A 27,330-nucleotide genomic window follows, 5' to 3' on the forward strand; every position below is an offset into this window, starting at 1 on the left:
GGAAGCATTTGAGAAACATCGTCGAACGAGTCAGTCCGCTCATTATTGCACCATTCATGATACGTCTCTCACAACTTGTGAGAGTTTTTAGTATGTATTTTACAATAGGAATTATACATCAATGTCATTACTGCACATGATATACACATCTATGATACACCGAGAGGTCTCAATACTCTCTCCCTCGCCACTTCTGTCGCAAAATCACCACCCTTCTGTAATGCTACTGCTCCAATAATGGCGTACAATGAAGTGGCGATCACAAGATCAATGCCGGATTTTTCCAGGTTATCTTTCTGTAAAATATATCAGTAGCGCCACAAAAAACCCGCTGCAAAATTATTCGACTTACCATTCTAGGTTCCCATCGAATAATGTCCTGCATACCCATCCGAGTTCCCAACCTCGCCAGTCTCTCCTTGCTCAAAATATCACCCACCTTTACATTAGTCAAGTTTGGTAAACCGTCCAGAGCAGGATGCGAATATGGCTCCATGCCCTCTGTGTCCTGAGGTAGTTGGGCTCGTCTCGCAATCGGTGATTGCAATAAAACTAAACTTGTCTGCAAGCTCAATATCCTGCGTCCTGCATATCATAAACTCAGTATTTGCTCCTCAATCCGCAGGTAAACCGCAATACGCACCGAAATATGCCAATCGATCATTAAAACCTCTTCTTCCCTGATCAAAACTCTTATGTGTAACAGCGAGCCATTTTACTTCATCTGTAAGTACTTGATCACCTCCTCGTCCCAGAAATTGTGTATAAAATCGGTTCAATCGTTCTGGATCGCTATTGACTTCCCATGTCGGTATGTCGTGATTTGCTCTCGGATTGAAAGGTAATTTCATCTGAGGGGGTGTATATGACCATCTGGGTTGCGCCCCTCGATCTCCATCATATTGATTATCTGACCTCGAGGCTGATATTGAGAATTGTCGGGCGGTATTTGAGCAGGAGGATATGGGGGCGGCGCATGAACATTTTTGACGTGCTTGCCGAGTGAGGGATTGGAGTGATCGACTGGTGGTTTTTGATGCCATTTTTATATGTAAATCGTGGTCAATTCGTAGTGAAAATACCCCCCTCCTCTAGCAAAATAATTCCTCGATGTTGAAAGCTCAAGATTTCTGGAAACTTTATCCAGACGCTAAACTTTTTTAAGCGTAGACCAGACTTCGCGTCTTCCGACTCGCCGACGCGTCTCACGAAGGACTTATTCCAATACGTAATTTAAGATGTACACTTTTCTTTTATTCGATTTTATGATCATGGAATTCTTGAAATAATTAACAATATTCTTTGGCTATGGCTATTCAAGGGAGTTCTGGTTCAAAAGAATCAATTGTCTCTTCCATTTTCATTCAACGACTTGCTTCTGTCCTTCCTAAAGACGTCACTTTTAAGATTTACCATCTATCTACCCCTCCAACCAAAACCTCATCGTTATATTCTGCGCCCCCGAATAGTCGCCCCGATAGAACCTATTGCGAAAGTCATTTTCTTACAGTTTCAATTAAAACTCCTTTGAAAAAAGATGCGCCAGAAACAGTTGAAGTGTTAGTTTTCGCAATCGAAATCCTCATTTATTCCACCGCATACGATACTACATTTTTCGTTTCGAAGGCCGATTCGACTGGATATCTACATTTGCTAAATCTGCCGAAAGGAACGCCTTCTCCCATACGAGATATTAGTGCTACATTTTTACAACATTTGATTCAACAGCGTCAAAGAGAAAATATTCGAAGTGTTGTGTCACTTTTTGCCAGGGCTCAAGATCAATACCTTTTCCCTGGAAGTATTGAATACAGTGGAAAACATGTGCTGGATGATAGAGGCTTGGTGCGCTGGTGGTGTCGAGTGCTTGACTCGCTAATAGAGCAGACGGAAATATCTATTGATTCGCGAAAATCTCAATGGGATTCAGTCAAAGGTTTTTTGATTGTGCCTGGACAGGACAATTACGAGACTAGGTCATATCTTCCCGCAAGAGCAAAGATACAGGGTGCGCAAAGCTCCTGGACTATTGGACACCCACTACGGCAAATTTCAAGACATTTAAACGATGTTCCTCCACGATGCTTAGTTCCACATTATCCAGACGATCCAAAAGCAAGATTTCTAGACGAATTGGATGACGAGATAGGGAGAGGGAAGGATGATTCGAGTGGACAATGGAAGAGCGTGAGGAATATTGATCAATTCTGGGAGATGATGGCATATAGACAAGAGTGTTCCGCCGGACGACTAGTTGGATTTATATGGATCGTTTTAACACCATCAGTTTCTCATGATCAAGGAGATCTTGTCCCTGACAGCAGTCAAACCACGACGTTGGCTAATGATAGCCAAGAGGAACTCAACTCTTTATTCCCATCAGTTCCAGATGCCACAGTCGCTTCCACTCCATCAACATCCTTTACTAGCTCGTTCCCATCTCAGCAGTCACCTTCTAAGGGAAGTGATAATATGTCATTCACCGAGGAACCTACTCGATTATCGAAACCTTTTGCCCTACGAAAGAAGAAGAAATTATCAGGTGTCATTATTCCCAGACAGCCACGAATCAAGACTGAGACCAAAAATTACCTGCTAGAAAGACCTGAAAGCACCGCATACTATTGTTGGAGACCAGAAGGTCGCGGTCAAGTCATCGTTGATGAAACAGACTACCATCGAATCAATGAATTACTTCTTCGGCTAGATTTCGCCGATCTTGACCTAGCAAGCTCGAGTTCCAAAAGATGGATCAATGAAGTTCGTTCGGGTGCAGGAAGTATGGGCGATGCATGGGGTCAATTAGTCACAGGAACTAAAGTCACGGAGATTACAAGTAAGACGGGTGGCGCAGGCATCACAACGCTTAATGTAGGACTCGTACGGAAGAAAAGAAAATCGAGTGCCGACGAACCCCAGGAGCCTACTCCTACCACGACATCGGCACCCCAGGTTAATGTGCTTGGAGCCGGTATGGTTCGAAAGAAGATAAAGAACTAATATGGCTACTATGTTCGCCCGGTGTATATTTGGTTTAGTTGAAAGCCTGCTTTAAAATCGGAGTTGGATACGGCGTCTCCAAAAATATGTATACCCAGGACATGGATCACGGATAATAAAGGCAATATAATTTCGCATTTTTATACAAGACTCCCGTGAATTAAACTAAGAGTTCTGGACTTTACTCACCGCACACCGTGACGTTTTGTGACAAAATCCCTGCAAAAACCACAATCTTCCATATAAAATTAAATATTAAATAACTTTCTTAATATTGAATTAAATCATTCGAAATCTTTAAATATAATATTTAACTAAAAATTAATTCTAGAAAATTTTATAATTTATTTTTAATTATTTTTGTTCAAAAGTTATAGGTATTTAAAGTTGTAAAATATCAAAATTTCGATTGTGTAACGCTTTTCCCATATAAAATAAGCGAAAATTTTGATAATTTTATGATTCTTGTCTTCAATTTTATATAATTTATCAACAAAAATTATTAAAAATAAATCAATTAATTTTTTATAAATTTTAATTGATTAATTTTAAGTTTTTTCAAAAAAAAAAAAAAAAAACACTTTTTTATTTTATATAAATATTTAACAAAGATTTGAAAAAGTGAATAAATCAAGGTTTTAGGTGAAAAGCGTTACACTGTGCGGTGAGTAGAGTCCAGAACTCTTACAAGTGCAATCGCCCTGGCCAAATGTGCCAGTCAGCCCTGTAGATCCACATTGTTCCAGGACCAGCGCAAGCCTCGTCCCTCTGTTGTCTACGATTCCGTCGAGGTGAACCTTGAATAGGCTACGTTTAGCAGATAAACATTCCAAATTGCGACAAATTGCTGCTCTATGCCCCCATTTTTAGCTGTGGTAAGTAAGCGAGATCTCCTTACTTCGCCACATAATTCAGTGCCTCATTGGCCCACTCGTACATAGACTCTCTATGATCTTCTTACGCCCAGACCAATAAGACGTTTACTTCTCATTAGTCAGCTGTTTCCTTAACCCTCAAGGAGGGTTGTAGTTTCTCAAAATCTGCCTTGCTATTGCCATATATCCTTTCCATATATTAAGCTAGGTTTCTTGATGTTATTATCTTTTCTATTAGCGAACGTTCTTTTCTTTTTTTGTAACATTCGAAATATTTGTATTGACTTTTTTTGCAACTGGCTTCACTTCTTACTGATCATTCCATTGAATACTTTTTTGCCTAGGTAACGACAATGCTTTTCCCTAGCCTTATCCTGCTGGCATCGACAGTCTTTACTGCTACAAATGCTCTCGTTCTGAGTACAACTGATACAGTTATAAACACAACTGCAGCTCCAACAATTCTACAACGCGATGCGACTACCACTGCCCTGTCTGCATCTACAAGTCCGGTGTACTTCCTAACAACCAACTATGTTACTATTGCGGGGGTGACCAATGCACATGTGACAGTTCCAGCCAAAACCATCTCTTTCGCAGTTCCTACCTGCATCCAAACACTCACGCTAGACAAAAATGGTTATTTGCTTCCTGGTACATGTAATGCTCTTTATGACTACTATCCAAGTTCTGCATTGGCCTTGACATTTGCTACAATCTTTGGGGTTCTCACTCTAGCTCATCTTACACAAGCTGTGTTTTACAAGAAGGTATTTATTTGTCTCTGCTCTATTGAGGAGTTATACCAAAAGCTAACATATTGTGCAGGCATACAGTTTCTTCATAGTTGCAGCCTCCATCTGGGGTCTTACAGCCTTCATTCTCCGGGTTTTATCAACCCATGATCAACAAGATACTGTCCTCGAACTCTTGTCCTCCATATTTGCTCTAACCATTTCACCCGTCATCAATGCCTACTATTACATTTTACTAGGCCGCATCGTACATCACTATCTTACCAATCGTTCTCTACTAGGAATCCGTGCCCAATTCCTCGCACTGCCATTTTTGGTAATAAACGCAGCGGCGTTTGTGCTAGAAGTTGTGGGCGCAACGATGATGGATAAGAGGAATTTAGTGTGGGAGCAAAGAAACGCTGATCATCTCTATACTGGAGGCTTGGTTGTACAGATGTTGGTTAATTTTGTGTTTATGGGTATGCTTTTTGCATTGTTATTCGAGATGAGGAATTCAGGAAGAAGAAGTGTGATGAGAACAAGGTGGAAGGGATTAGTAGGGGCAATGTTTGGCGCATCGGGTTTGATTTTAGTGAGTTCTCCTTTAGTTGCATAATTAGGCGATGGGGTTTTGTGTCGAAACAGAATATTAACAACGTACAATGCAGATTCAAATCTTCTTCTCACTCGGTCGATTCTCCGCCGGAGATAAATCTTTCAGTGCCCTCTCCTCCCACGAATCATACTTCTACATTCTAGAAACCACCCCAGTAGTACTAGCCATAGCTATCCTAAATGTCTTTCATCCCGGCCGATTCATGACTGGAGAAGAAAAAATGGAAAGTCTCTGGAGTATTCTCACAAGTTTTCTTCTATGTTGCAGATCAAGAAATGATTCCAGAAAAACCAAGAACGCGGCATCGATAGCTAGTTCAAAGGAATTGATTGGATTGGATGAGCAGGACAAATACGAAAAGAATGATGAACCGCCAAGGTATAGTCCTTTGTGATTGAAAGAATGAGATCCGAGCTGGACTTGGACTTTTGGATTTGGGATGTTAGTTGGCTCAGGGGGTTTTTTTTGGAGGAAAATATACAGGATTTCTCGGTTGGTTAGTTGTACAAGAATATTTGTTTGTCTTTTAGCACTATTTATGCGACCCTCCTATTTTTGGGGAGTAGAGCAATCCAAAATAAAAGATAAATGAAAATGAAATGATATGTTCCTTCTCAAAAACCTACTTTACCAGTTTCTGCGTATTAATTCATACACATCCATCTAGATTCGCATTTATCATCAGTCAAAAGCTTAATTCAATTTCCCTAGAAAAAAAAAAACTTATAGGATAAAAGATTGAAGAATAAATAAATAAAATGCACTTTGGATCTCATCTTCATGCATCATTCACCCCTCTAACTCAAAATATAATGGCGTCTTTCTTAGAAATTGAGAATATACTCGCTACTATCCGCTCTGATAATATCTTTCCAGCGGCGAAAGTTCTTGTTCTTCTTCAGTTATTCATCTATTGCTTTCTTTTGCCAGCTTATTTTATCTTACTGTGTTATATGTTGCTACTTAGATATCTAGGTAATATTGTTATTGTTTTTTTATTTCTATTTTCTATTATTAATATATTATATTGTCTTTATATCAATCTTTTTTTATCAAAAGTATAGAGTTTTTTGTGAGTAAAGTCTAGATTTTAAAGAATTGGAGGATAGATGATATATCATATATAATTAAAATCAAAATCTATCAAAGAGGTGAAATGAGGGAGAAGTCTCCTTTTACTTTTCTCTTGAGGAAGGGAGATATCTGAGTTCTGAGACTCCATCAGCTGAGTCGGTGGCGGGACGTAGTATGGAAGATTTTTATACATTATCTGTGGTTAGATGTAGATTGATGGAGGAGATATTTATTACTTATTTGTTCAATGATTTTTACTTTTGATTTCATTTTTTTCCTGCTTCGATTAGTTCTATTGTTTTTCTAAGGTTATTTATCATCCTGAGGGTCTTTTGACTGTTGACTTTTGAACGCTCTCTAAATATCCATTTTAATCTGGTTTTGATGTGCTCTTTACGTTGTATATCTTTGTTTGTGTATATAGAGAGGAGTAGAGGATACGGTGCTTCTATATATATAACTAGAGCGGAATATTGAGTTGTTTTTAGACATTCAGACATTCTGACATTCAGCACTGCCTAAACCGAGCAGTGCCAAGTACCATTAGCCATCACTCTCCCGCATCACAATCCATCAAACGGACAAAGCCGAGAAGTTTCACCCAAGTCATCTTACATTATTGACATCTAGTCCTCAATAACGAAAGGAAACCGGAGAAAGCCCTCTCCACACAAGTTATGAAAGCATGAGACATAACCGCCAAGACCAAAAAAGGAATGTGGGAATTCTCCTGACCTCCATCAGATGCAACGCAGGATAGGAAGAGGATGAAATGACCTATCAAGTCACTGGTGGTTGATAGATTAATTCATCGAAAGGTTTTGATGGCGTGCCGGGATTCTTGGAGATTCTTGTAGTGAGAATTGACTCATTGTTACTGCCACAATTAAAATCATGGCAACGACTTGTGTGACATGATATCTTGTTGAGAGTCTCAGTTCCATATACATGCCATGTATTTGGCCCCTGTAAGAGATCATGATATTTCCTCTGATCAGAGAGATGTGCAAATCTTTCTGTGTGTTCTAATTCCTCTATTCAGCGAAATGACACGAGTTTTAAACTTTGCTCAGTTCTCTAGTGTGTTTCTTCTTGCGGCTCATATACATGCTGCTGATGTTCCACCACCATGGCGCCCTGATCCTGATTTAAGTCCTCCTCCAATCTCAGACCCCGTTCCTACTACATGCTCTACATCAACTGTTAGCATAGAATGTGGAAGTACGCATATTAATCTTTCAGTTTTTCAGTTACCTTATTTTCATATCTTCAACTCGTCAACCAAAATTTCAACATCCAACCCCTTCCTTACCTAAAATTTCTAACTTCTCTCTCAGATAACGCTTGTCAAAGTGCCTGGGCAACAGCCTTCACATCCTCCATCGCCTACGTGCAATCATTCTGTTCATCATTCACCTCACCAGACCGCCAAAACACCAACAAATTCGACAGACAAGGTCCTGTAACTGCATGCACAAGAGGTCTCAACAATGCCGCTATTCAATCTCCCCTCTCATCAGTGTACTCCTGCTATGCAGGGCCAGGAGTACCCACCCAAGCATTCATAATCATCTGTCCCAGCTGTCCACCCATCCAAACTCAAACCCAAACCCAAATTCAAACAATCACAACCTCAATACCCACCACCATCATTAGAAGCGCCAGCGAAAGCACCAAAACAATAACCACAATCATAACTCTAATCATCGACCCCCCACCTCCAAGCCACATCACCACCACAACAACCCAAACAATAACACTCACCAACCCTAGCTTCATCTCCGCCCCGTGCACCACCACAACAACAACAAACCTCGTAACTACAATCCAAGTAACCGCAATCTACGACTACTTCACCTGGACCACAATACTAACCACCACCTACCAAGCCGGACGCTATCCCTGCGCCACTACTATCTGTACATGTCCCGCGCCAACTCCCTCCATATCAACCATTACATATACATATACATATACACCTGAAAACTGCAACATGAATTCCTTTCAAACTAGCACCAGCACCATAACAAACGATGCATCCTTCCCCTCTCCAGCTTTCCCGACGGCCACTTGTAACCCCACTGCCATCGCAACTACAACTACAACCATAATCCTCGTAAGCGACCCATTACCTATCGAATACACTATTACGGAAACAGTAGCTGCAGGATCTGGATCTGGAGTTTGTACGACAACGACAACGACAACGACGACGAAAACGGAAACGACGACGTGGGATAATGATGGGTTTTGGCCGACACCTTCACCTTTTACAGAATCATCGCTTACGCTTACAGATGATAGTGCTACGCTGATGCTGACGCCCGCGCCCACGCAGACATTCTCGCAGATTCTTATTGATGAGGGTGGATTAACTTGGAGCGAGACGAGTATTGATAATGGTATTAGTACTTTGGTAGCGTGGTGGATGTAGATGTAGATGAGGGTAAGGGAGGGAGCATATTAAAGCAAGCGATTGAGCTAGAATGCGAAGTGGTGCTGGAGAGATGTAAGGTTTAATTAATTGGATAAGGATTGTGTGGTTGTGAATGAAAGAGCAAACAAACTTGGCAGCTCTAGGGCTTTCGATGATGTATGTGGGTGAGAATCAACGATGAGTCGTTGTAAAGTCTTGATGGAAGCCATTTTGGAAGTTGACTCTTTTTACTCTTGATTTTTTATTTATCAAGTCACTCCCATATTGTTTAATTTCTTTCATCTCTTCAATTGCAATATCGAGTTATTTGGAATTCAACGAATCTGCTCTTTGTCTAATGCAGGGTATAATCTCAATGCATTTAAAGATGTTAAAGGTTATCTAGACTGGTGACTTGCACTTGTGATGTACATACAAGTGATTAATTTTTGACTAGAATTGACTTGAAGGAAGGATGTTCACTGGAACTGAATGAAGTGCACAAATAATACGAGTATTAGATATTTCAACAGACTTAAAATCTCAATCTTTCGAATATTGGGTCAGCAATTGATGCACGAAATGTTTTTCATTTCTGGTTTTTGGTGCACTATCTGACTGGATTGCTGCACCCCGTTCCCTTTAGATTTATAAAACCCGATAAATGTGACTTTCCTCATCTTCCCTAAGCCCCACTACCACAATTTCATCTTCATGGAAGTCCAAAAGCTAGACATTTGAGGTGCTCCGTGTTATATTCCTGAAGATGTATATAATCAGAATTTGAAAGACTGATATTGGGATTGAGGTGACTCACGAAGGACAGGAGGGATTCATTGGTCGAAGCTCAAACAACATATGACCGAAAAGAGGTTCCATCGAGAGAGGTTTCATGGCCTAAAGCCGAAGGAAAAACGACCCAGCAAATGCTCCGAAGAGTAGGCAAAAAGAGGGCATATATTGCCCGAAGGCGCCATTCTCCAGGTTTCTGGAGCGAACGCTCCAACTCTTCTATCCGCTAATTTTACGATCAATATTTTAACAATGGATAGGAGGATTCTGTGATGAACTTACCTTTGTGAGGTCCTGTAATTGGAGGCCCAAAAATCGAACGTTTTCTGCTAGCTGAAGATCTTTTTGCTAAATATACGATTAGCTTCGGAACAACAATATTGTTTCAAATAGTAGCATAAATATGAATGATTAAGTGCATTTGATTATTGTTAACTGAACAGGGTTTGATAACTTACAAATTGTTGGAGATCCCTCTCCTCCTCGTTGGAATCACCACCACCGAGAATCGTCAAATGGAAGTGGTGGTGGCGATTATTTATGATTGTCTGAAGAGGAGAGAGAGCCTCGGCGTAAATGAAAATGGACAGAATCCAATTTGGACTGTTCTGAAACCTTCAAACCTAACCAAACCCACCCATATTTTATTCCATCTTCATTGGCCTACGTCCGGAAGTACGAGCACTATCGGTCTAGTCAAATAATCCTGGTGGGCATCTTTCCAGGCCTGGACATGTACAAGTCTATGGAGTAATGGTAGTCGATGGAAAGGAGTGATTTGGCAAAACGAATACCAGAGGTGGAGCCATGTATGACACGAATAATTTGTTTTTGAAAAAGCTTTGATTTGGTTTCACCTTTAAAATTCCGTTGGATATGCTTCCAAAATACGATTGAATATTGCTCCCCAAGAGGAAGGGTTCCGGACCAGGTAGCCCAGGGCAAAAAGTGTGAAAATGCCGGCAAAAGAATACAAAAACACCAGGGTGATCTTAGCCCGAAGGCGCAAGTACCGTTCCTCTAGGAGAGCAAGCTGATCTGCTCTAATCATTTCCAGATGATGCTTCTAATTGTAAAATTAGTCCTCAAGCAATAGATTAGATCCACGGAATGGCTTACATGTCTATTTACCTCATCTCGGAGGCGGGCAGCATGCTCGACCTCTGCGTCTCGGAGATAGTGTTCCTGAATGCACAGTTAGCGTTGGAACAATGTAATTTATTTTGGACAATCAGATAGATACAACTTACAAAGAGCAGGAGGTCGCGCTCTATCTCCATTTTGAGCAGGGCCGGGTGCGTCGTATCCGGGAACAACGGGATTTGCATGTAAGATGACTCTCTCAACCATTGTTCAATTGACATCTCCACAGTTTGTTCTTTGCGGCGCAGGGCGCGGCCAGCGCGCCTGTGGGCGGCGTGGCGTCGCGAATCGTCCATACTACATAAAGACAACTATCAGCGGGATGAAACGCTGAGTAAGACACCAACATCTGACCGGAGACCCGGCATTTCAAGCAAGATTATTCTGGGGCCCCATTCACTGGAAACAGAAGCTGTCACCAGTGCCTGGGTGATCACTCGAAGCATTACCTCCCGGAGACAAAAGCCAGCATCGCAGAGATAAGCGCACCCCCGAGGATTATCTCCCGGAGACAAAAGCCAGCATCGCAGAGATAATCCCACCAAAATCGTAAGTCTCCTGACTTAAACAGTACTCGGCAAGCCCCTCACGCTCCACCTTGGTGAAAATGCATCCAAGGTGTCCGACTGCCCAGATTGACTTCGCATCTGTCTCTTTCTTCGAATAACTGCTTCACACATGGCAACTAGCCCTTGAACAATAAGGATGGTCCCCCGCACCAGAGTAGGCCGGTTTTTTGATCCCCAAGATCCAATAGGAGCCATACATGCCTACTGACAAAAGAAGGAATGGTCATGCTACTTCCACCGGGGAGATTACGCCATGTATGTGAAATAGGCCGGCAGATCAAGGGAGAGACGTTATTAAAATGATGTCTTACGTGTTATTATTTGGATATATTGTAATGTATTGAAGTGGCTATTCTTGAGGTTCGTGTGGTTCTGCGGCGTCGGGTGAAGTGGGTCTTGATTTTCTAGAAAAGATATCTGTCAGCGAGGTTAAACACTGAGTAAGACACCAATGTCTGACGAGTGGTCCAGCATCACACATGAAGTCAAGAAGGATTCAGCCCAGGAATGCCGTACAAGCTGAATTCTCCAAAGTGACCTATTGCCAGGAATGCCGTACAACAGTAGGGGTAACAGTACTCGGCAAGCTCCTAACGCTCCGCCCGGGTAAAGTAGCATCCCGAGCGTCCGACCGCCATACTAAGCTAAACTAGCCGTTCTGTCACTTCTCTTTTGAACGACTGTGTCATACAAGACAACTGCTCCTTGAAGATATTGAGGACGGCTCCCCCAAACCAAAGTAGGCTGGTTTAATGATCCTAATAATCTAATAGGAGTCGTACATGCCTAAAGAATCAAGGAGGAGAAATGGCAATGCAACTACCATTTGGGATATCACGTCAAGTATGTATGAAAGGCTAGGGATCAAGAGAAAGACTGTATGGAAGTGGAGTCTTACCTTTTGCTCTCGAAAATATAGCGTAATGTAGTGCCAAGTCGTGATCTTCAACGTAGCTCTCGTGGAATTCTGAAGCCAACGATTTTAGATCCCAAGCTCACCATGCACATCTCGCACCTGCGCAAAAACCACTCGTAATGTAATTGAATCAATGAAAGATCGAGATGGGTATCATTGTATGAAGTGCTGTTGTATGATGTGAAGTCGTGTAAAAATGATGTTTGTAAATGTTGATGTGTATATGAAGGAATGGTTCGTAAGAAGTGACGCTAAGGTAGTCAGTACTTGTAGTACGTGTCGATCCTTCCTTCCCATCCAATTCTAAGTTCAAATTAGCATCATCATTACCTAGGTAATCAATGAAAACAAACAATCAAGAACCTACCAGTAAATCAAAGCACCGAATGGTAGAAAGAAGTACCAGTACCAAAGTCCAGACTGTCGTGCAGCAACAAGAGAATATTGGATGTCGAAATCATTTTAATCATTTAGAAAGAATGTGATTTGGATACGGACTTATCGGACGATACTTATATTTCAAATTGATATGATGTGAGACAAAAACAATATATAACTCGATCAAAAAGATACAAGTTGCATTACCCCTCTTTTCAATTTAGTCGTTTTTTATAATTAGCGTGCTGTAATCCGTCCAATCATATTCCTATTCTAGTCTAGGCAGGAGCGGGAAAATTGTCCGAGATGTCAAAAGAGGACCCGTGCAGCCGGAGAGTATATCACCGGTTCACAATCCCACTGTTGGTAAATTATAAGAGGAAATCGCGGCCCATGTTTAGGTGGAATGTACCGCACTTTCTGTCTAATCGCACCTCACTTTCTCGGCCACATAACCTTCCATCTTTCGAGAGATAAGTTCATGACCTCATAACTTTATTCCTCATTCATTATCCATAAAACTTCAATATTTCACTAAAAGAAGATTTCTCATTGAAGTATTTACATTAGCAGGCACTACATTGTCAAAAACAATAAAGTGAAATATACCAACGATAAGGTCTATCTGTCGTTCAGTGACCAAAAGTCGAAAGTCTAACAGTTATTCGATCATACCTACCTACCTACCTACCTACAGATAACCACTTTATACCATCCTCTAATCTAGTTAGACAAGCCCAATAAATTCCGCGTCGGATACCGTTATCCTCTGCTAAATGGGGTACGCTAGACAGGGATGCTTAAGCAATCATTTTTAGTGTCAGTTAGGGCATCAACATCAGAGGGTTCCAATAGAGGTGTTTAGTTTTTTTTTGAGCTAGCTATCTCTAACACCAGGAAAAAGGGTCTGTCTTTATAGAAATGATTAGGATGATTTTCACTTTACTCTTTTTGAAGAAAGCTTTACCTTTCTTAAAAATAGCTAACTTCCTTTCCATAAAAAACGAGCTAGTTATCTAAGAAATTTCATTTCTTACATCCACCTCTAAGGAATTTTTAGTATAAATATAAATAAAATCAAAATAATCCATTTTCATAAGCGAAGCTATTCTGATCATTCAAAAGCTGCACTAAAATCATATTAGGAAAGGCTGTCAATCGATAGCTAGCTCAAAAAAAAAACTAAACACCTCTAATAGAGGAAGCTTCCAAGAGCATTAGATGCACTAGACAAAATCACCGCCCCATGCACATGAATTCACAACAACACTCTCAGAGCTTAGCATATACCCACATTATCCGCTACATTACTCATCCACCTAAAGTGGTAGCTATTCAGATTGTGATTGATCTTACATTCCAACCTCATGCCATTCCCATAACGCTCTAAAAAGTAAATTGGTATTCCCATTCCATCCATTAATGCAAGCAAGCTCTCCCATGCAATGCCCTTCTTTTCATGCGCCGACCATTAACCCAGGTTGCCTGTGCTTGTTACATGTTCATGACCAATTCCATTGTATGTAAATTCTGCAAATCGTAATAGTATAAGTCAAATGTAACAACACTTTAAATGAAGCAGTATATAAGGATTCTCGTGCTACTTCACTCTTCGATGAGCTGACCCAAAATCAGACTTTGAATGATGATCTCATCATTTATCACCCGGATGCGCTTCGGCAGCGGCGCCGAAGCATCGTCCTCCTTTATAGATGTCCGTTTCCGCTTTCGGGAGCCTCCTGCAGTGCTGGCCGGTGGACTTTCAAATACAGCAGCTTCCACATCTTGCTTACCATCCACGTAAAGCCAATCATAATCGGCATTTTTGTTTTCTGCATCTAAAAGCATCTCCTTCGCTTGAGCCAGGTCTTGTGCTTGGCCCAAGTGAGTTGGGCCCAGAGCTCTAGTCAAGAATATGTAAGGTTTTCTCTTTTCACCCACTTTTCCCTTTCCAGTGACTATTAAGATCGACTTTCCTTGGAGTAGCTTAGGCCTGCTAGTAAATGTGTCATTTAAGTTCGCTTCTGAGGCAGGATATGGATGTAGATATCGACTTTTAACAGCTCCACCTAGAAACGAAGAGCTCCCAGCCGAGAGAAGATATGGTAACCAATCGATGATGATGCCTTTGGTGACACAATCAGAAATCCATCGTCCTGAGATACAAGGGAGTCCAAGGGCCAAAGCTTGCATGTACTTGGTCCTTCTTGAATGCTCATCGGCAATCAATGCCACAAATCCAACTTTTGCCTCCGAAGAAGCAACCTCAAGCTCTGCCTCTCCGATCTCATTGTCTTCAGTATGGGACTTGGATGATACAATCATAGAAGTAAATAACATTTCGAATCCATCATCCAATATTCGGCCACCATGCTGTTTGATCAAACGACTGGCAGCTTGCTTGTCCTTTTCTGCGCCGACATACGAGACAGCGAAAGCCATGTCATTGAACAACCTAGAGGTGGACTTCTTGCTTTGCACATCCATCCCTAGAGAAGACGCCGATAGCGCCAACGGATCTTCGCTATCTTCGTGTGGCGGTAGTGTCGATTTCCTCTTTGACGGCGGTGCCGACATGGTGACTTCTCTCTCATTAAGAGCGGTAGATCTACGCGGGCGGCCCCGTTTGGTAGCCAAAAAAGGAGTGTCTTCTGCAGTGTCCTTAGCCTTGGTAGCACCATTGCCTCTTGGACGGCCACTCGTACTAGAAGTCGAATTTAACCGTGAGGCAGAAGCCGGACCGATATCAGTGGTGGATGACAGAGCATTGGAAGCTGTAGACGAGACACTCGAAAGCCTTGTATTGCGAGCCATCCTTGGTTTTGGATTTGGATGAATTGGTTTTTTGGGATGACTCTTAGATATTCGAGAAGATTTGCGTGGTGGGCTTTGAGGCACGCTATCTCGTTTTCCTTTCATTGATGGAAGTTGTGGCTCTTCAGTGGGAGTTCTTTGAAAAAGCTCATCGTCATGTTCAGTTGAGGCCAACGGTGACGGATGCTTTTCAAGGACACCGAGAGAAGTCTGGACTGCGGGAGCCGAGGTAGGCAATTCAGTATGTTGCTCTTTCTCGGGTGGGTTCTGATCAATTACTTTCAACCCAGAAACGCTTCTTGCTGCAGGTGCGACAGTATTATTTGCAATAGGAGTAGGAGGCTCCAGTGTACTAGGTGCTGATGAAAGTCCTGATGAAAATATAGCGGCAGAACCGGTGGGGACGACATCAGTCGGGCTAGGTGTGGTAACGATCTGTGCTTGAAATTGAGGTTGGGATTTCAGGGTATGGTCATCGGATACACCAATAATCTCGTTGAATTCTTCATCCACATTGAACCCTGGCAATCCATCAAATTCATCATTGTTTTCTATACTAAGCGATATTTCCGCGATCTCGCCCATAGGCTTCAATCGATCTGTAGCTTGACTAGTTTCCGGGACAGTGGATACAATACCATCGGATATCATGTCTTGCATTTGAGGGACGGGCGCTTTGAAAGTCTGACTGGAAGGTGGTTCATTTGGCGATGTAGTTAATTCCTGATCGGAAAGGGCAGGTATATTAGAATCCATGCACAGAATTCCATTCACGCTGGTGATATTTTTGCTGTGCAGATTTTCTTGGCTTGAAGGTTGCTGCATCTGTTTTGGTAGCCTTTGAGATGGGCTTATTGGTTCTAGGCCATTCTTTTCAACGTCGCTGAGGACTAGTGTTCGGCTTTGTGATCCAGGCACTGGTGAGCTTGCAGGAATATTGCTTGACACTGGAGCAGCCTGAGAGTCGGCAATAATATCCTGTTGCGTTGGCTGAGTGTCTTGTGCGTCGAAACCTTCACATTGGGCTACATACTCCTCTTGTATACTTCGGCGTCGACCACTCGCAGGGACCTCCACGGCGGTAGGGGTTGACCCTAACGCTTGTGGCGATTGAGATGATGTTACTTGAGAGGATTCGCGCTCATGTTTGGTCGATCTCGGGTGCATGCTAGATGCAGTGGATATCGGCTTGACTTCTTTTGACAAACTCAGTCTACCGGATGAATTTGGTCTTCTTTCAATCAAAGGTGCCTCCTCGCGCATCCTCTTCTTCTCTCTCGCCACCTTCTGATATTTCTTAGGTAGTGCCTCGATGTCGGAATCCGATTCCGAGCCAGAATATACTTCGAGTTCATTCAATTTCCTCCTTCTCTCTTGCGACTCTTTCATGGATATATATGTATCCTGAAGTTCACGTACCAACAGAGGCTTTCGAATGGCGGAATTTAAAGATTGGGCTCTTGTAGAAAACAGAGCAGGACTTGCTGAAACAGGAGTCTCAGTAGACATTGACCGTAGAAGAGATCGCACATAATTTTGGGCGGCGTCACCAATAACTTCCGATCGTCGAACAAGTGGTGAAGCGTCCACATCCTGCGAGGAACGAAAGCCATTAAAAGCATCTGGTGATGGCCTAGAAGAAGTAGGGCTGCCACCTAATCGCCCGATCGAGGATGGTTGCGTTGCGCCAAAGAGCTCATGCTGCTTCATGACACTACCTTTATCAGAGAATGGGTTGACTGACGGAGCTGGAGTTTTAGGCTCGAAAGGATCTTCTGGCACAAGATCTCTCGTGGGGGCCGCAACAGGTGGGTCTTGAGACTCGAAATGACCTTCATCTGGCGCCGATGTTGACTGAAAGCCATCAAAATTTATGTGCCCTGTGTCGTTCTCCTCATATGTATGTGCAGTCGATCCTGTATTCATTGAAATCGGGTCCCCAGACACGCCATTTGAATGTTGCTCTGATAGAACTTCCCATTTAGTTGGAATTGGTGGGCTTGAGGAAAATTCGGGAATCCTTTCTTGAACATCCTCTCTCGACTTTTGCAAATCTAAAGCTTCGTAAAGGGAATCAGGATTCTCTTGAGTCAAAGACAGATTGCTCTTTTGAGTAAATTCCTCCCCTTCCATTGCTCTCAATTTAGCACGAGTGTGCTGGAAATTGCCGTTGGTATAGAATGGTCTCAGTTTTCTTCCATTGTACTTCCTAGTTGTGGGAAATGTACTGTTGTGACCATCGTTCGTGTGCTCTTGAGATGCAGGATCTGGAATTAATGGGTTCTTTTCGCGACTTAAGGAATATTTTTGCGCTTTCGCAGATTCTATCTCATCAAATGCATCCTCTGCTTGACTCTGGTGCTTGTCATCTCCTGCAGCTTCCCGATCATTATTGGTCGCGTTGACGTTAAAGTTGCTTGACGCGACGGGCGGAGATGTCATATCTTTGGCCGTTGCCGGTTTCTCCGCACTGCTCTATTGGTGAAAATAAAAATGTCAGTGCTGCCCATGCAAAATTTCCAATGCTGTGATTTGCTGATTGTGAAAGTGTTTGAAGGCGCCTTGCAGATCATGTGTAGCTTACCGAAATAATTGCTTCTTGCCATTCCCAACACTGCTGCGTGTCAAACTCTCGTGCACCTTCACCATTTAGAGCCGCATTCGCTGCCTTTTTCTTACTTTTAAACATGATGATATTTTCATGTTAAAGATCAATTGGATCCAGTAGTTATTGGTTGAGGGTGATGAAGTGTTTGAATTGACTTGAGTAGGGTAGAAGATGCTGTTCAACAAGATGTCATTGTCACATCGTGTCTTGTCATGGCAAAATGATAAAGCACGGAAGGGACTAAGTCTGACGCCAAAATGGCAGGTTAACACGTGATGGATCAAGCTCATTTTGGCTAGTAACACTTAGAACAAAGACTAAAATGCGGGGTTAGGTTAGGGTGGTGTTTGAGACCCGTACGGAGTACAAGCGGAGAACCCTGCAAGAATTCGAGTGGACCATAGCGGCCCATCCGAATCACGGGCAGTATTATATATGGCTGTTCTATTTTGTGGAGTTGTGGTAGGTATGTAGCTCTACCGATGGGCAAGCATATTTGCCGGCTGAGGCTAGGTAGATATATGGTGACCTTGCTTTATATCGTAAACATAATTCTTCCCTAGGACCCAAAACCTCCCAAGTGTTCCTAGTATTTGTATTTGATATGGAGCTAACTCCCTTCCCAGAGGCCATCATTGAGGGAGTATCATCTGTCTAAACTCATTTTCTTCAATAGACAGATGCTGCTTCCACGCAAAAAACTTTTGTTTATTGAAGGCGCGTCACGGTGTCGCCTTGTCGGCAGGGTTACGCTCTTGTGGCTCGAACCATGAAGAAGCACAGCATGTTTGGCTATTCAGAGCCTTTTTCAACATAGGCTCATTGCATCATGGTGGGTCCCTCATGTAGCAGATCTCTTCCAGTTGGAATGAAAGCCGAGAGATGTTACTCAACGCCCTGAGTTAAACCTGGTCTAGAGAGGAACAGCATTGTCGTTGTGCGGCCACACACAATTGACTTAAGCCTCGGGCGTAGTTTATAGAAGCCACAACGAATATGACTTAATGCCATTATCTTCACTTGATGGCTTGAGTGTTGATAATAGTCCGACGTTTCCGCATGTCTGCTCACGACACCGCATCGACAGGTCAAGTTCTTACCATCTTTGCCTTCTGCCAAATCAACCATCAACCCAGACATATGGTCTACAGAAGTCGCTAATATCACCCCAACATGTCAGAAAACACAAACATGGCGACCGTAACTAGCTCCACTACCGTCAAGGCTGGTACGGAGTGTTGCATCCAGAGCTTCTATCGGATGGATGATGCTTGAGGTCAATATACTTGGACGGACAAGAATCCAGATGATTTTGGAGTGGCTTCTGAGAATGAGATGACTGCGCGCTATGTAATTCTCGTACATAACAGAAATAGTTTCGATTCTCGCAAGACACTCGAAATAGAAAGTATCATCTTTCAAAGTCCGTTGCTCAAGAAAGCTTTGAACAAGATCTTGAAGGGATATCCCTGCATCACTCCATGTTTAAGAAGGCTTGTTCTTCAAGAGTCATGTCATGCTTTTGCTCTCGCTGGACAGAACTTGTCCACGCCATACAGGATGAAAATTATGAAAAGAAATTTCATTTGACCCTTCTACACGAAACCCTTCAAGCAAAGCTTGAAGCCATCATCGAATCTGCTCTTGGCTTAATACTTGGGATAGTTACTAGCTGAATTGCAGTCTTGCTACTGGACGAGTCCAATGTTCTTCTTGAGTCACGAACTTCAAACCAATTTGAGCGTAACAAGATTGTTTCGATCTCTCAACGAACGCTTGGATAATATGAAGGGATTATAATATTTATGACCACCAATCGTGTTAAGAACATCGACCCTGCTTTTCAATCACGCATTCAAGCATGGATTAAAAGGATTTGGAGAAGAATGCTAGAGAAGGCCTGGAAAAACTTTTTATCAAGAACGGAGGATCAAGAGAACCACCATCAAATCACTGATGCTGAATTTGACAAATTGGCGGATGCGAACATAAATGGAAGACAGATTAAGAATGTACTAAAGACAGCAAAGTTGCTCACCAGTTATAAGAATGGTCTTCTCAAGTTCGAACATGCTCGGACGGTTATAAGTGTAGAGGGGAACTGAAACAGAACTTATGGTATCTTCTGCCACGCACTAGCTTAGTTCTAGGAAGCAAAGCGGACAAGTGCCTCTTAGGCACTTTATCATGTTAACATCAATAATACAGGATAATACACGCTTGATGATTTGAATTTTTGGATGAAGCCGCAAAAACACAGCTCAAATTTGTTTGGTGGACAAAACAAATTCTCCTCTATTTAAATGTCTCGATATTTCAATCATAACGTGGTTTATCAGTATGTGCACTATATCAGCATGTGCACCACTTTTACCTCAATTATTATCTTTCCACTTCAATACGCGATTTATCAACAATCTATAATGCAATCGAATAATAAAGAAGCTCAAATACTCTTAGCTATCAAAGCTATTCGAAAAGATAAAAAAATTAAGCATTTGGAAGGCTGCAAAGCTATATAATATATCGTATACAACACTTATCCGCAGAATGAATGATTTAACCTCTTGTACAGAATTTCGATCAAAAAGCCATAATTTGACTGATTTGGAAAAGGAAGTACTTATTTAATATATACTCGATATGGACAAGAAAGGATTTAGTCCTCGAATAAATGATATGGAAGATATGGCGAATTATATACTCGAAATACAGAGTATAAAGAAGATTAGAAAGCTTTAGGCTCATCGCTTTGTGAAATAATATACAGAATTAAAGATATATTTTAATCGCGTTTATAAATTTCAAAAAGTTCTTTGCAAAGATTCAAAGTTTATTGAAAGATGATTTCGATTGATATCGAATATACAGATCAAATATAGTATTTTGGACTACGATTTCTATAACTTCGATAAGACAGGTTTTATAATAGGACAAATATTATCATATATAATAGTTACTAAAGTTGGTCGATATAGAAAAAGCAAAGCTATATAATCAAACAATCGGAAATGGGCTATAGCGATTATTTGTATTGATAGAGAAGGTTATAATTGTCACGATTCACCATTAGGATTGATGGTGTTACGATGGTAGCAAACTGATTAATTAGGAGAGCTTAGGCCTTGTGCAAACACGATCAGATTTCATCGAATTAGTATGTGATCTTGGTCACCTGAAGATCGTATGCGCTTGCACCATCAGAAATCACGTGATAAGGAGCCCTAGGAGCCCTCAAAGCTCCTAGAGCTCCAGGAGCCCTGAGGAGCCAGAAAGCTCCTAGGGTCTCCCTTTATCGTTCATTATATAGTCAGAGTAGTTTCATAGTTTAGGAGCTTCGTGCTCAACTTAGTTATCAATTAGTTTACCTACATTCTACTTGATCTAGTAACGAATTCACTGTTACGAGGTTTGCCGTCTAGATCACGTGGAAGTGCTCTAGGCTCTCGAGATGGTTTATAACTAGGTGTCAAGCAGGGATTTAAGTAATGACAATAATGATATACAATTCGTAACTAATAGTAGGATATATTAAATGATTGATCTCCTTCGATCAAGAGACCGAGGGGATCGAAGGGACCATGTGATTACATAATTGGTCACATGATACGAGATCCGAAGCCGTCGTAACACAAAGTTAGATTAATCCTATTTAATCCAGAAATTGTATTTTCAAAACTAGATATTCGAATAAGAGCTCTATCAAATAAATCAATATCAACCGATTCTAATATATAACAATCTCAAATACCTTATAATCCAATTAAAACTCTCTCTCAATCTATTTTAATGAAAAAATCATATTGCTCAACTGTTACGACGGCTTTCCGATCTCGCATCATGTGACCACATTATGTAAATCACATGGTCTCTTCGATCCTCTCTGTCTCTCTGATCGAAGGGGAAACGAGGGGAACTCATCGGGACCATCTGTCATGAAAGGGCTATATAAACCGACGACGGGTTTTCAATCGTTTAGCGGTGTCGTGCTCAAGATCAATCATTTAGTATACTCTACTATTAGTTACGAATTGCATTATTATCATTACTTTAAGTCCCTGCTTGACGCCTAGTTATAAACCATCTCGAGAGCCTAGAGCACTTCCACGTGATCTAGACGGCAAACCTCGTAACATGCACATACTGATAAACCACGTTATTGCTTGCATTCTGTTGCTGACATAATGTTGGATAAAGTCAATCAAGCAAACGTCCACTCACGTCAAGCCACATCCACATGACAAATATACGATCTTCACTTCCCACCTCACTACCAAACTTCGTATTCATTCTCTTATTATTCAAGCCATAATTAACTCAATTCTCGTATTTTCCTGTCAATCGCGAAGTATTAACGTAAAGTTGTACAGCAACGCTCAGCCCTAACGCTGATCCGTCTTGGCAGTGAGATGGAAGTAAGACCATGACGGCATCTTCCAGCAAAAATCGTCCAACTCAGTAATCCACCCGCATCATCTGAAGACTCTATTTCTCCACCTCATGTATAGTCACGCAATAGCGCGTGAGTGTTGTCAGACTATTTACAATTTTCTCGTGATGTGTTCAGCTCTGCTTGAACACGTGCTTGGCAGTTATGCTAGTATGTGGTGGAGAGTTGAGTTTGAATTTCTTCTATTCGTATTTCCTTCGTATTTGCTGATAGTTACACTGAATTCTAAACAGGTTACTCGAAGATGGCGGATGCAAGCGCTCGGATACCTGATCTGATGATTGACGGTACGAGTTCTAGCACACGTCCGTCGATGCCCATTAAGCTTATGATGTTTGCTTATTGATGGCACTAGTATCACTTTTAGTAGCACTTTGAGTAGCACTTTGTGAATTGTATACGATGTACGGGATAACATCACAGGCTAGAAGTTAGATGAATGGGATATAAGTCGTATGTCAACCTGATGTTTGAAGCTTTAGTTCAGCATCATCATCACAACATCAACACTTCAATCCATTATTCTCCACAGCAACTCAAGCAAAATGCAATTCTCAACACTCTTGAATCTTGGTCTAGCAGCCATCAGTGGTGTTGCTGCTGCTCCCACCGATCCCCCCAAAGTGGAGATTACATTCATCGGTGGACCAGCTAGTTACAACGTAACCTATCATGGAGGTACCCAACTTACCGGTTCGTCTCCCCCTACACGAACCATACGTAAAACTAACCACCACCAGAAAATGACCTCTCCGTCTCCCTAATCCGCTCCGCCAACTACAACGTCAACCAGTGCACGTTTTACTTCGTTAGTCCCGCTGCGACCGTCAATAATGGAGGCATCATTAGTGTAGGACCCCCAAGCCCTGTCGCAGCCTTCAATTGTCCATTTACCGATCAGAAATGCATTCCAAATTATGGTGAGTTTTCCTTCCTTTTCTCTAGGTGTGTTGAGAAAAGCCGCTCATGATTTTATTTTTAGGTGATTGCTTTTCTTCTGTCACTGGTCAATTCATCGGTTCCTGCTGTGATGGATTTTGTGCAGCGAATAAGTGTAGACCTTTCACTGGGGTTTAAGTATCTTAGATTATAAGTACTTAGGCTGGTAATACGGTGACGGAGCCCGTATTGGTATTCGACTGGGTGGAAATAAGGAAGGAATCAGACGAAGGTGCAAATCGAGAGAAGGCTAGGGAATATTAAGGGCTGGAGGAAGAAGGGATTTTAAGTGCTCAACATTTTACATTCCTTCAGAGTATGCGGAATTATGATATAGTTTCCGATAAATTTAATTTATATTCTTTTCTATCAATGATAACTTTAGTTTAGTCCTTAATATTGTGACATGGCCGACCAATAGATATGGGGCAAAGAGCTCCTGAAGATTGATGTTGATGGAAACCTTGTGGACGAAATTAATTCTGCGAATTATGAGAGTTTAAGATCTTACCTGTAGTTGGAGGTTTCGGGTAGTGAAAATTAAATGGACCTTTGCTAAACTCTTTTGAAAAGATTAGCTTTGGAGTGTCCCTTCAAAATAGTGATTAGTAATCAAAGAATACGGCATTGCTAGCGTAGCGGGGAAATATCAAACCAAGCGATCTTGGATAAAGCTAGTGAATTGCAACGAAAAAAACGCTAGGGTACTAGACAATTTTAGCGGAACCCATCCGAATAGCCTCAACAATTTAAAGAACCAATTTAATTAACATCGTGCTCTGTGTTAAGGTCACAACACCTCACGTTACACTACTTTTCCTCACCTCATCAAAATTTTACAATCATGGCCGATTCATCTAACTGGAGAGTTCGCGCACCAGTAGATTCTTCCTCCCAGCCAAAACAGACAAATTGATCCAATCGAGCACCTAGAGAAGATCGTCCTCAAAGACAACCGATCGTATCTCTTGCAGATAGAACTCGCGCTGATGATTTGAGAGTGCACAGACCAGAACGTCAGCTTGAGGAGTCGTCTGAAACACTGCAGACTATTGCAGAAGGTCGTCGTGTGTATCTTGGAAATTTGCTTTATACCACTACTCCGGATGATGTTAATGCGTTTCTTGCTAAGAATAATATTACTTCTGTTACAAATGTTCATGTTTCTATCGATCCTTTTACAGGGCGTTGTCCGGGATATTGTTTTGTCGAGTTTTCGGAAAAGAAATCGCGGACGATGCTATGGAAAGGCTAGAGGGGCTTTCGATGTTTGGTCGACCAGTTAAGTGTCGTCCTTGCCGACCCAAGGGTAATGTTCGTCATGGTGGCCCAGGTCAAGGGCCGCGGGATGAGAATAGTAATCCTAGTTATAATCGCTGGGGAAATTGAGGAGAATCAGGAGCTAGAGATACCCAACACGATAGACTTTCGGGACAAAGCGGACCTAATGATGCCATGAGACATTTCCAGCTTTCAAAAGCTCAAGAAGAAGATAGACAATTACATGTTGGTGGGTTGCCTAGGATGCTTGATCAATCGGAGAACGAATTGGAGATACGATCCATCTTTAAAGATTTTCGCAATGTAAGTTTTGCCCCTCGAGTAAATAAAATTAATATGGTCTAAAGCGCTTGTAGCGATGGAGTAAGCAAGAGGGTGAGCCCTCGTGATAAAAACCTGGATGATCGACGGCGAAACTTTTGCTTTGTTGATTTCACCACTCGTGAGGAAGCTCAAGCAGCTATGAAAGCTATCGATGGGACATTTTACAGAGATGCGCCGTTGAAAGTTTCAATGGCAATTCCAAAATCCGAAAGACAGAGAAATACTTATGGAAAGAGAGAGGAAAGAACGGACGGAAACTTTCGATAGGGATGAATGAGCGACTCTTATGAACGTTGCATTTAAGGATATATCTGACCACTCAAAATCAATCAATCATCGTTCCACGCGCCGTGAGATTTATTCCATATTGTAAGATTACGATTTGACTTAAATTTGCAGAAACATCGAATTTACATGGTCGGGAAAAATTATGGCATGCACAATGTTGAAAGCGAAAAGCATGAAGCCAATGAACCAAGAGTGATAAAAAAGAGATGTCAGCATTTTGAGCGAGCAATAACTGATTGGCACTGCTCAATGCGAGTAGCGAATTTATCTGCCTCACGACCATATCAGGTGCTTTGAATATTCGTAATCAGCCGCAATGATAGTATTGGCGTGGTGCAATTTTATCCGAGCTGAAAGGAGGATTAGAATCGTCTCCCAAATACTCGCCTCCTTCCTCATCACTCTCTTCCACTACCACCATCAGCCTAAAATGCAATTCCACAAGCTTCTAGCTGTAGTCTTTGGGCTAATTCCTAGTGCCATCACAAGCTCAAACTACTCAGCATGTCCCGATATCTCACCCGGTCCAGCTACACTTTCCAGCTGGCGGAACCTTTCCCCGTATCTCCGCTCACAGATCCAATCGCGGCAGAAAATATTCGTAACACTTTATTAGCACTTTACACTTTTGCAATTGATGGTTGTAACGTGAGCAAGCTGCTTTTCTCGAAATTCCACTCTAGAGCATACACTTGTATTTTTTACCATGAATGTCGTGACTTCACTGAAATCAAATATCTCCATTTTTCGCTCGTGCTTGCCATTGTTATGGTAGTTATCATCGTACGAATTACTAATATCCCAGTACTCAGTGGGCGGCCTTATCTCGAGTCTTCGCCCCAAACGCACGAGCAAACTACTCAGCAGCCATCGGGATCCTCTACGGCCCTGAAGAAATCGCCAACTATATCTCCACAACCCTTGCTTCCTTCGTACGAACACAACAAAGATACGGAACGCAATACATAACTATATATTCGCCAAGCAGCGCCATCTCCGTGACATATTTTTAGGCAAGTCGTTTTTCCCTGCCGGAGACAGCGCCCGTTGTCGAGGATGATAGTGGAATTTGGTTGTCATGGTAAGACTTAGGTTATTTTCGGGGTTGTGAATGGAGTGATGTTGATGCTTTGATTTAAGGTCCGTTGATTTTGAATGCAAAGTAGTGGTTTAACCATTGCGTATCAAGCACTCTCGTGACCAGAGTGATAGCTTTGGAAATAATGAGGCTTCTGAGCTCTCAGGAATTTGAACATGATATGCATCTGAAAATGTCACGCCATGAACCCTGGGAAACAATTTCGTTTCAAGTTTGTGACGAAGACCGAATTCGTAACTTATTTTCAAACCAAAAGAGAAATTGATTCCTTTTATGAAGTTGAGCGATTATGTGATGTCGGAGAGCATTATGGCGAGGGTCATGGATTATCAATATCGGAGACAAGTAGGTGGACGAGAAGCTGAATTCAGAATTAATGAATGATATTGGACATTTAAGACCAACTTTCTAAACTCGGAAAAACTGGAAGCATTTTTGTCGCTTCAACAACAATTTTCCTGAAGATCTGATGATGAATTCGACTTTTTGAAGAATTTGCAACGTTGTTAAATAATTAAAAACCATTATGTAACTCCGCGCTACTACCGGCAACTAATATAGCTTTCCCTTGAAGTCAATGACCTCATAATCCACCAGAGCCATGCATCCCCACTTCTACACACCTAACGTAAATAAAGATAAACAATAACCTCCAAGTCACCCCCCCTCTCCTACCGCCCTCACGATACAACCCCCAAAAGAATGACCCAATCCCTCATCCTGACCCTCCGCTTCGACCACGCCTACGAAAACCTCCTCACAACCCTCCGCACCCGCTACTTCCCCTCTCTCGCAACCACCTCTCCGCGCACATGAGTCTAGTACCATACTTTCGGACCACCCCTCTTTTGTGACGCCTCACACCTCCGGGTCACGTGGCATGCCCCGTTTGTATTTAATCATAGGAAAACTCTCTACTCTTGTTTTCCTTCTTCTTTTCTCCTTAGCTTAGTATTTTCTAATACAAGATACTTTACCCAGTATTCTTGAGTGTGACATCTTTTGGACCAC

At 41.9% G+C, this 27,330-nt stretch overlaps 11 protein-coding genes across 11 annotated transcripts; 7 read left to right on the forward strand and 4 right to left on the reverse strand.

Annotated features, from left to right (window-relative positions):
• Positions 1 to 149: 149 nt before the first annotated feature.
• On the reverse strand, positions 150 to 1,043 carry SS1G_01746 (hypothetical protein; the record flags this gene model as incomplete). Its single annotated transcript, XM_001597502.1, has 3 exons — positions 150 to 296; positions 353 to 585; positions 644 to 1,043. 3 exons carry the CDS (start codon positions 1,041 to 1,043, stop codon positions 150 to 152), a joined length of 780 nt encoding a protein of 259 aa, XP_001597552.1.
• Positions 1,044 to 2,217: 1,174 nt separating this feature from the next.
• On the forward strand, positions 2,218 to 3,000 carry SS1G_01747 (hypothetical protein; the record flags this gene model as incomplete). Its single annotated transcript, XM_001597503.1, has 1 exon — positions 2,218 to 3,000. The coding sequence occupies one exon, from the start codon at positions 2,218 to 2,220 to the stop codon at positions 2,998 to 3,000; it is 783 nt and encodes a 260-aa protein (XP_001597553.1).
• Positions 3,001 to 4,228: 1,228 nt separating this feature from the next.
• On the forward strand, positions 4,229 to 5,622 carry SS1G_01748 (hypothetical protein; the record flags this gene model as incomplete). The annotated part of the gene is made up of 3 exons (XM_001597504.1): positions 4,229 to 4,645; positions 4,704 to 5,204; positions 5,281 to 5,622. 3 exons carry the CDS (start codon positions 4,229 to 4,231, stop codon positions 5,620 to 5,622), a joined length of 1,260 nt encoding a protein of 419 aa, XP_001597554.1.
• Positions 5,623 to 7,348: 1,726 nt separating this feature from the next.
• SS1G_01749 (predicted protein) lies at positions 7,349 to 8,736 on the forward strand (the record flags this gene model as incomplete). The annotated part of the gene is made up of 2 exons (XM_001597505.1): positions 7,349 to 7,523; positions 7,640 to 8,736. 2 exons carry the CDS (start codon positions 7,349 to 7,351, stop codon positions 8,734 to 8,736), a joined length of 1,272 nt encoding a protein of 423 aa, XP_001597555.1.
• Positions 8,737 to 9,430: 694 nt separating this feature from the next.
• Positions 9,431 to 11,021, reverse strand: SS1G_01750 (predicted protein; the record flags this gene model as incomplete). Its single annotated transcript, XM_001597506.1, has 6 exons — positions 9,431 to 9,478; positions 9,793 to 9,858; positions 9,969 to 10,058; positions 10,642 to 10,695; positions 10,761 to 10,950; positions 11,008 to 11,021. 6 exons carry the CDS (start codon positions 11,019 to 11,021, stop codon positions 9,431 to 9,433), a joined length of 462 nt encoding a protein of 153 aa, XP_001597556.1.
• Positions 11,022 to 14,121: 3,100 nt separating this feature from the next.
• On the reverse strand, positions 14,122 to 18,019 carry SS1G_01751 (hypothetical protein; the record flags this gene model as incomplete). The annotated part of the gene is made up of 2 exons (XM_001597507.1): positions 14,122 to 17,805; positions 17,915 to 18,019. The coding sequence occupies 2 exons, from the start codon at positions 18,017 to 18,019 to the stop codon at positions 14,122 to 14,124; spliced, it is 3,789 nt and encodes a 1,262-aa protein (XP_001597557.1).
• A 1,092-nt stretch (positions 18,020 to 19,111) lies between these two features.
• On the forward strand, positions 19,112 to 19,213 carry SS1G_01752 (hypothetical protein; the record flags this gene model as incomplete). Its single annotated transcript, XM_001597508.1, has 1 exon — positions 19,112 to 19,213. The coding sequence occupies one exon, from the start codon at positions 19,112 to 19,114 to the stop codon at positions 19,211 to 19,213; it is 102 nt and encodes a 33-aa protein (XP_001597558.1).
• A 530-nt stretch (positions 19,214 to 19,743) lies between these two features.
• SS1G_01753 (hypothetical protein) lies at positions 19,744 to 20,043 on the forward strand (the record flags this gene model as incomplete). Its single annotated transcript, XM_001597509.1, has 1 exon — positions 19,744 to 20,043. The coding sequence occupies one exon, from the start codon at positions 19,744 to 19,746 to the stop codon at positions 20,041 to 20,043; it is 300 nt and encodes a 99-aa protein (XP_001597559.1).
• Positions 20,044 to 22,933: 2,890 nt separating this feature from the next.
• Positions 22,934 to 25,199, forward strand: SS1G_01754 (hypothetical protein; the record flags this gene model as incomplete). Its single annotated transcript, XM_001597510.1, has 6 exons — positions 22,934 to 23,081; positions 23,129 to 23,308; positions 23,824 to 23,857; positions 24,261 to 24,398; positions 24,798 to 24,911; positions 24,965 to 25,199. The coding sequence occupies 6 exons, from the start codon at positions 22,934 to 22,936 to the stop codon at positions 25,197 to 25,199; spliced, it is 849 nt and encodes a 282-aa protein (XP_001597560.1).
• A 525-nt stretch (positions 25,200 to 25,724) lies between these two features.
• Positions 25,725 to 26,233, forward strand: SS1G_01755 (predicted protein; the record flags this gene model as incomplete). The annotated part of the gene is made up of 2 exons (XM_001597511.1): positions 25,725 to 25,868; positions 26,033 to 26,233. 2 exons carry the CDS (start codon positions 25,725 to 25,727, stop codon positions 26,231 to 26,233), a joined length of 345 nt encoding a protein of 114 aa, XP_001597561.1.
• A 743-nt stretch (positions 26,234 to 26,976) lies between these two features.
• On the reverse strand, positions 26,977 to 27,147 carry SS1G_01756 (predicted protein; the record flags this gene model as incomplete). Its single annotated transcript, XM_001597512.1, has 1 exon — positions 26,977 to 27,147. The coding sequence occupies one exon, from the start codon at positions 27,145 to 27,147 to the stop codon at positions 26,977 to 26,979; it is 171 nt and encodes a 56-aa protein (XP_001597562.1).
• Between the last annotated feature and the right edge of the window lie 183 nt (positions 27,148 to 27,330).

The sequence above is a fragment of the Sclerotinia sclerotiorum genome, genomic scaffold, assembly GCF_000146945.2.
Source record: "Sclerotinia sclerotiorum 1980 UF-70 scaffold_2 genomic scaffold, whole genome shotgun sequence".
NCBI lineage: Eukaryota > Fungi > Ascomycota > Leotiomycetes > Helotiales > Sclerotiniaceae > Sclerotinia > Sclerotinia sclerotiorum.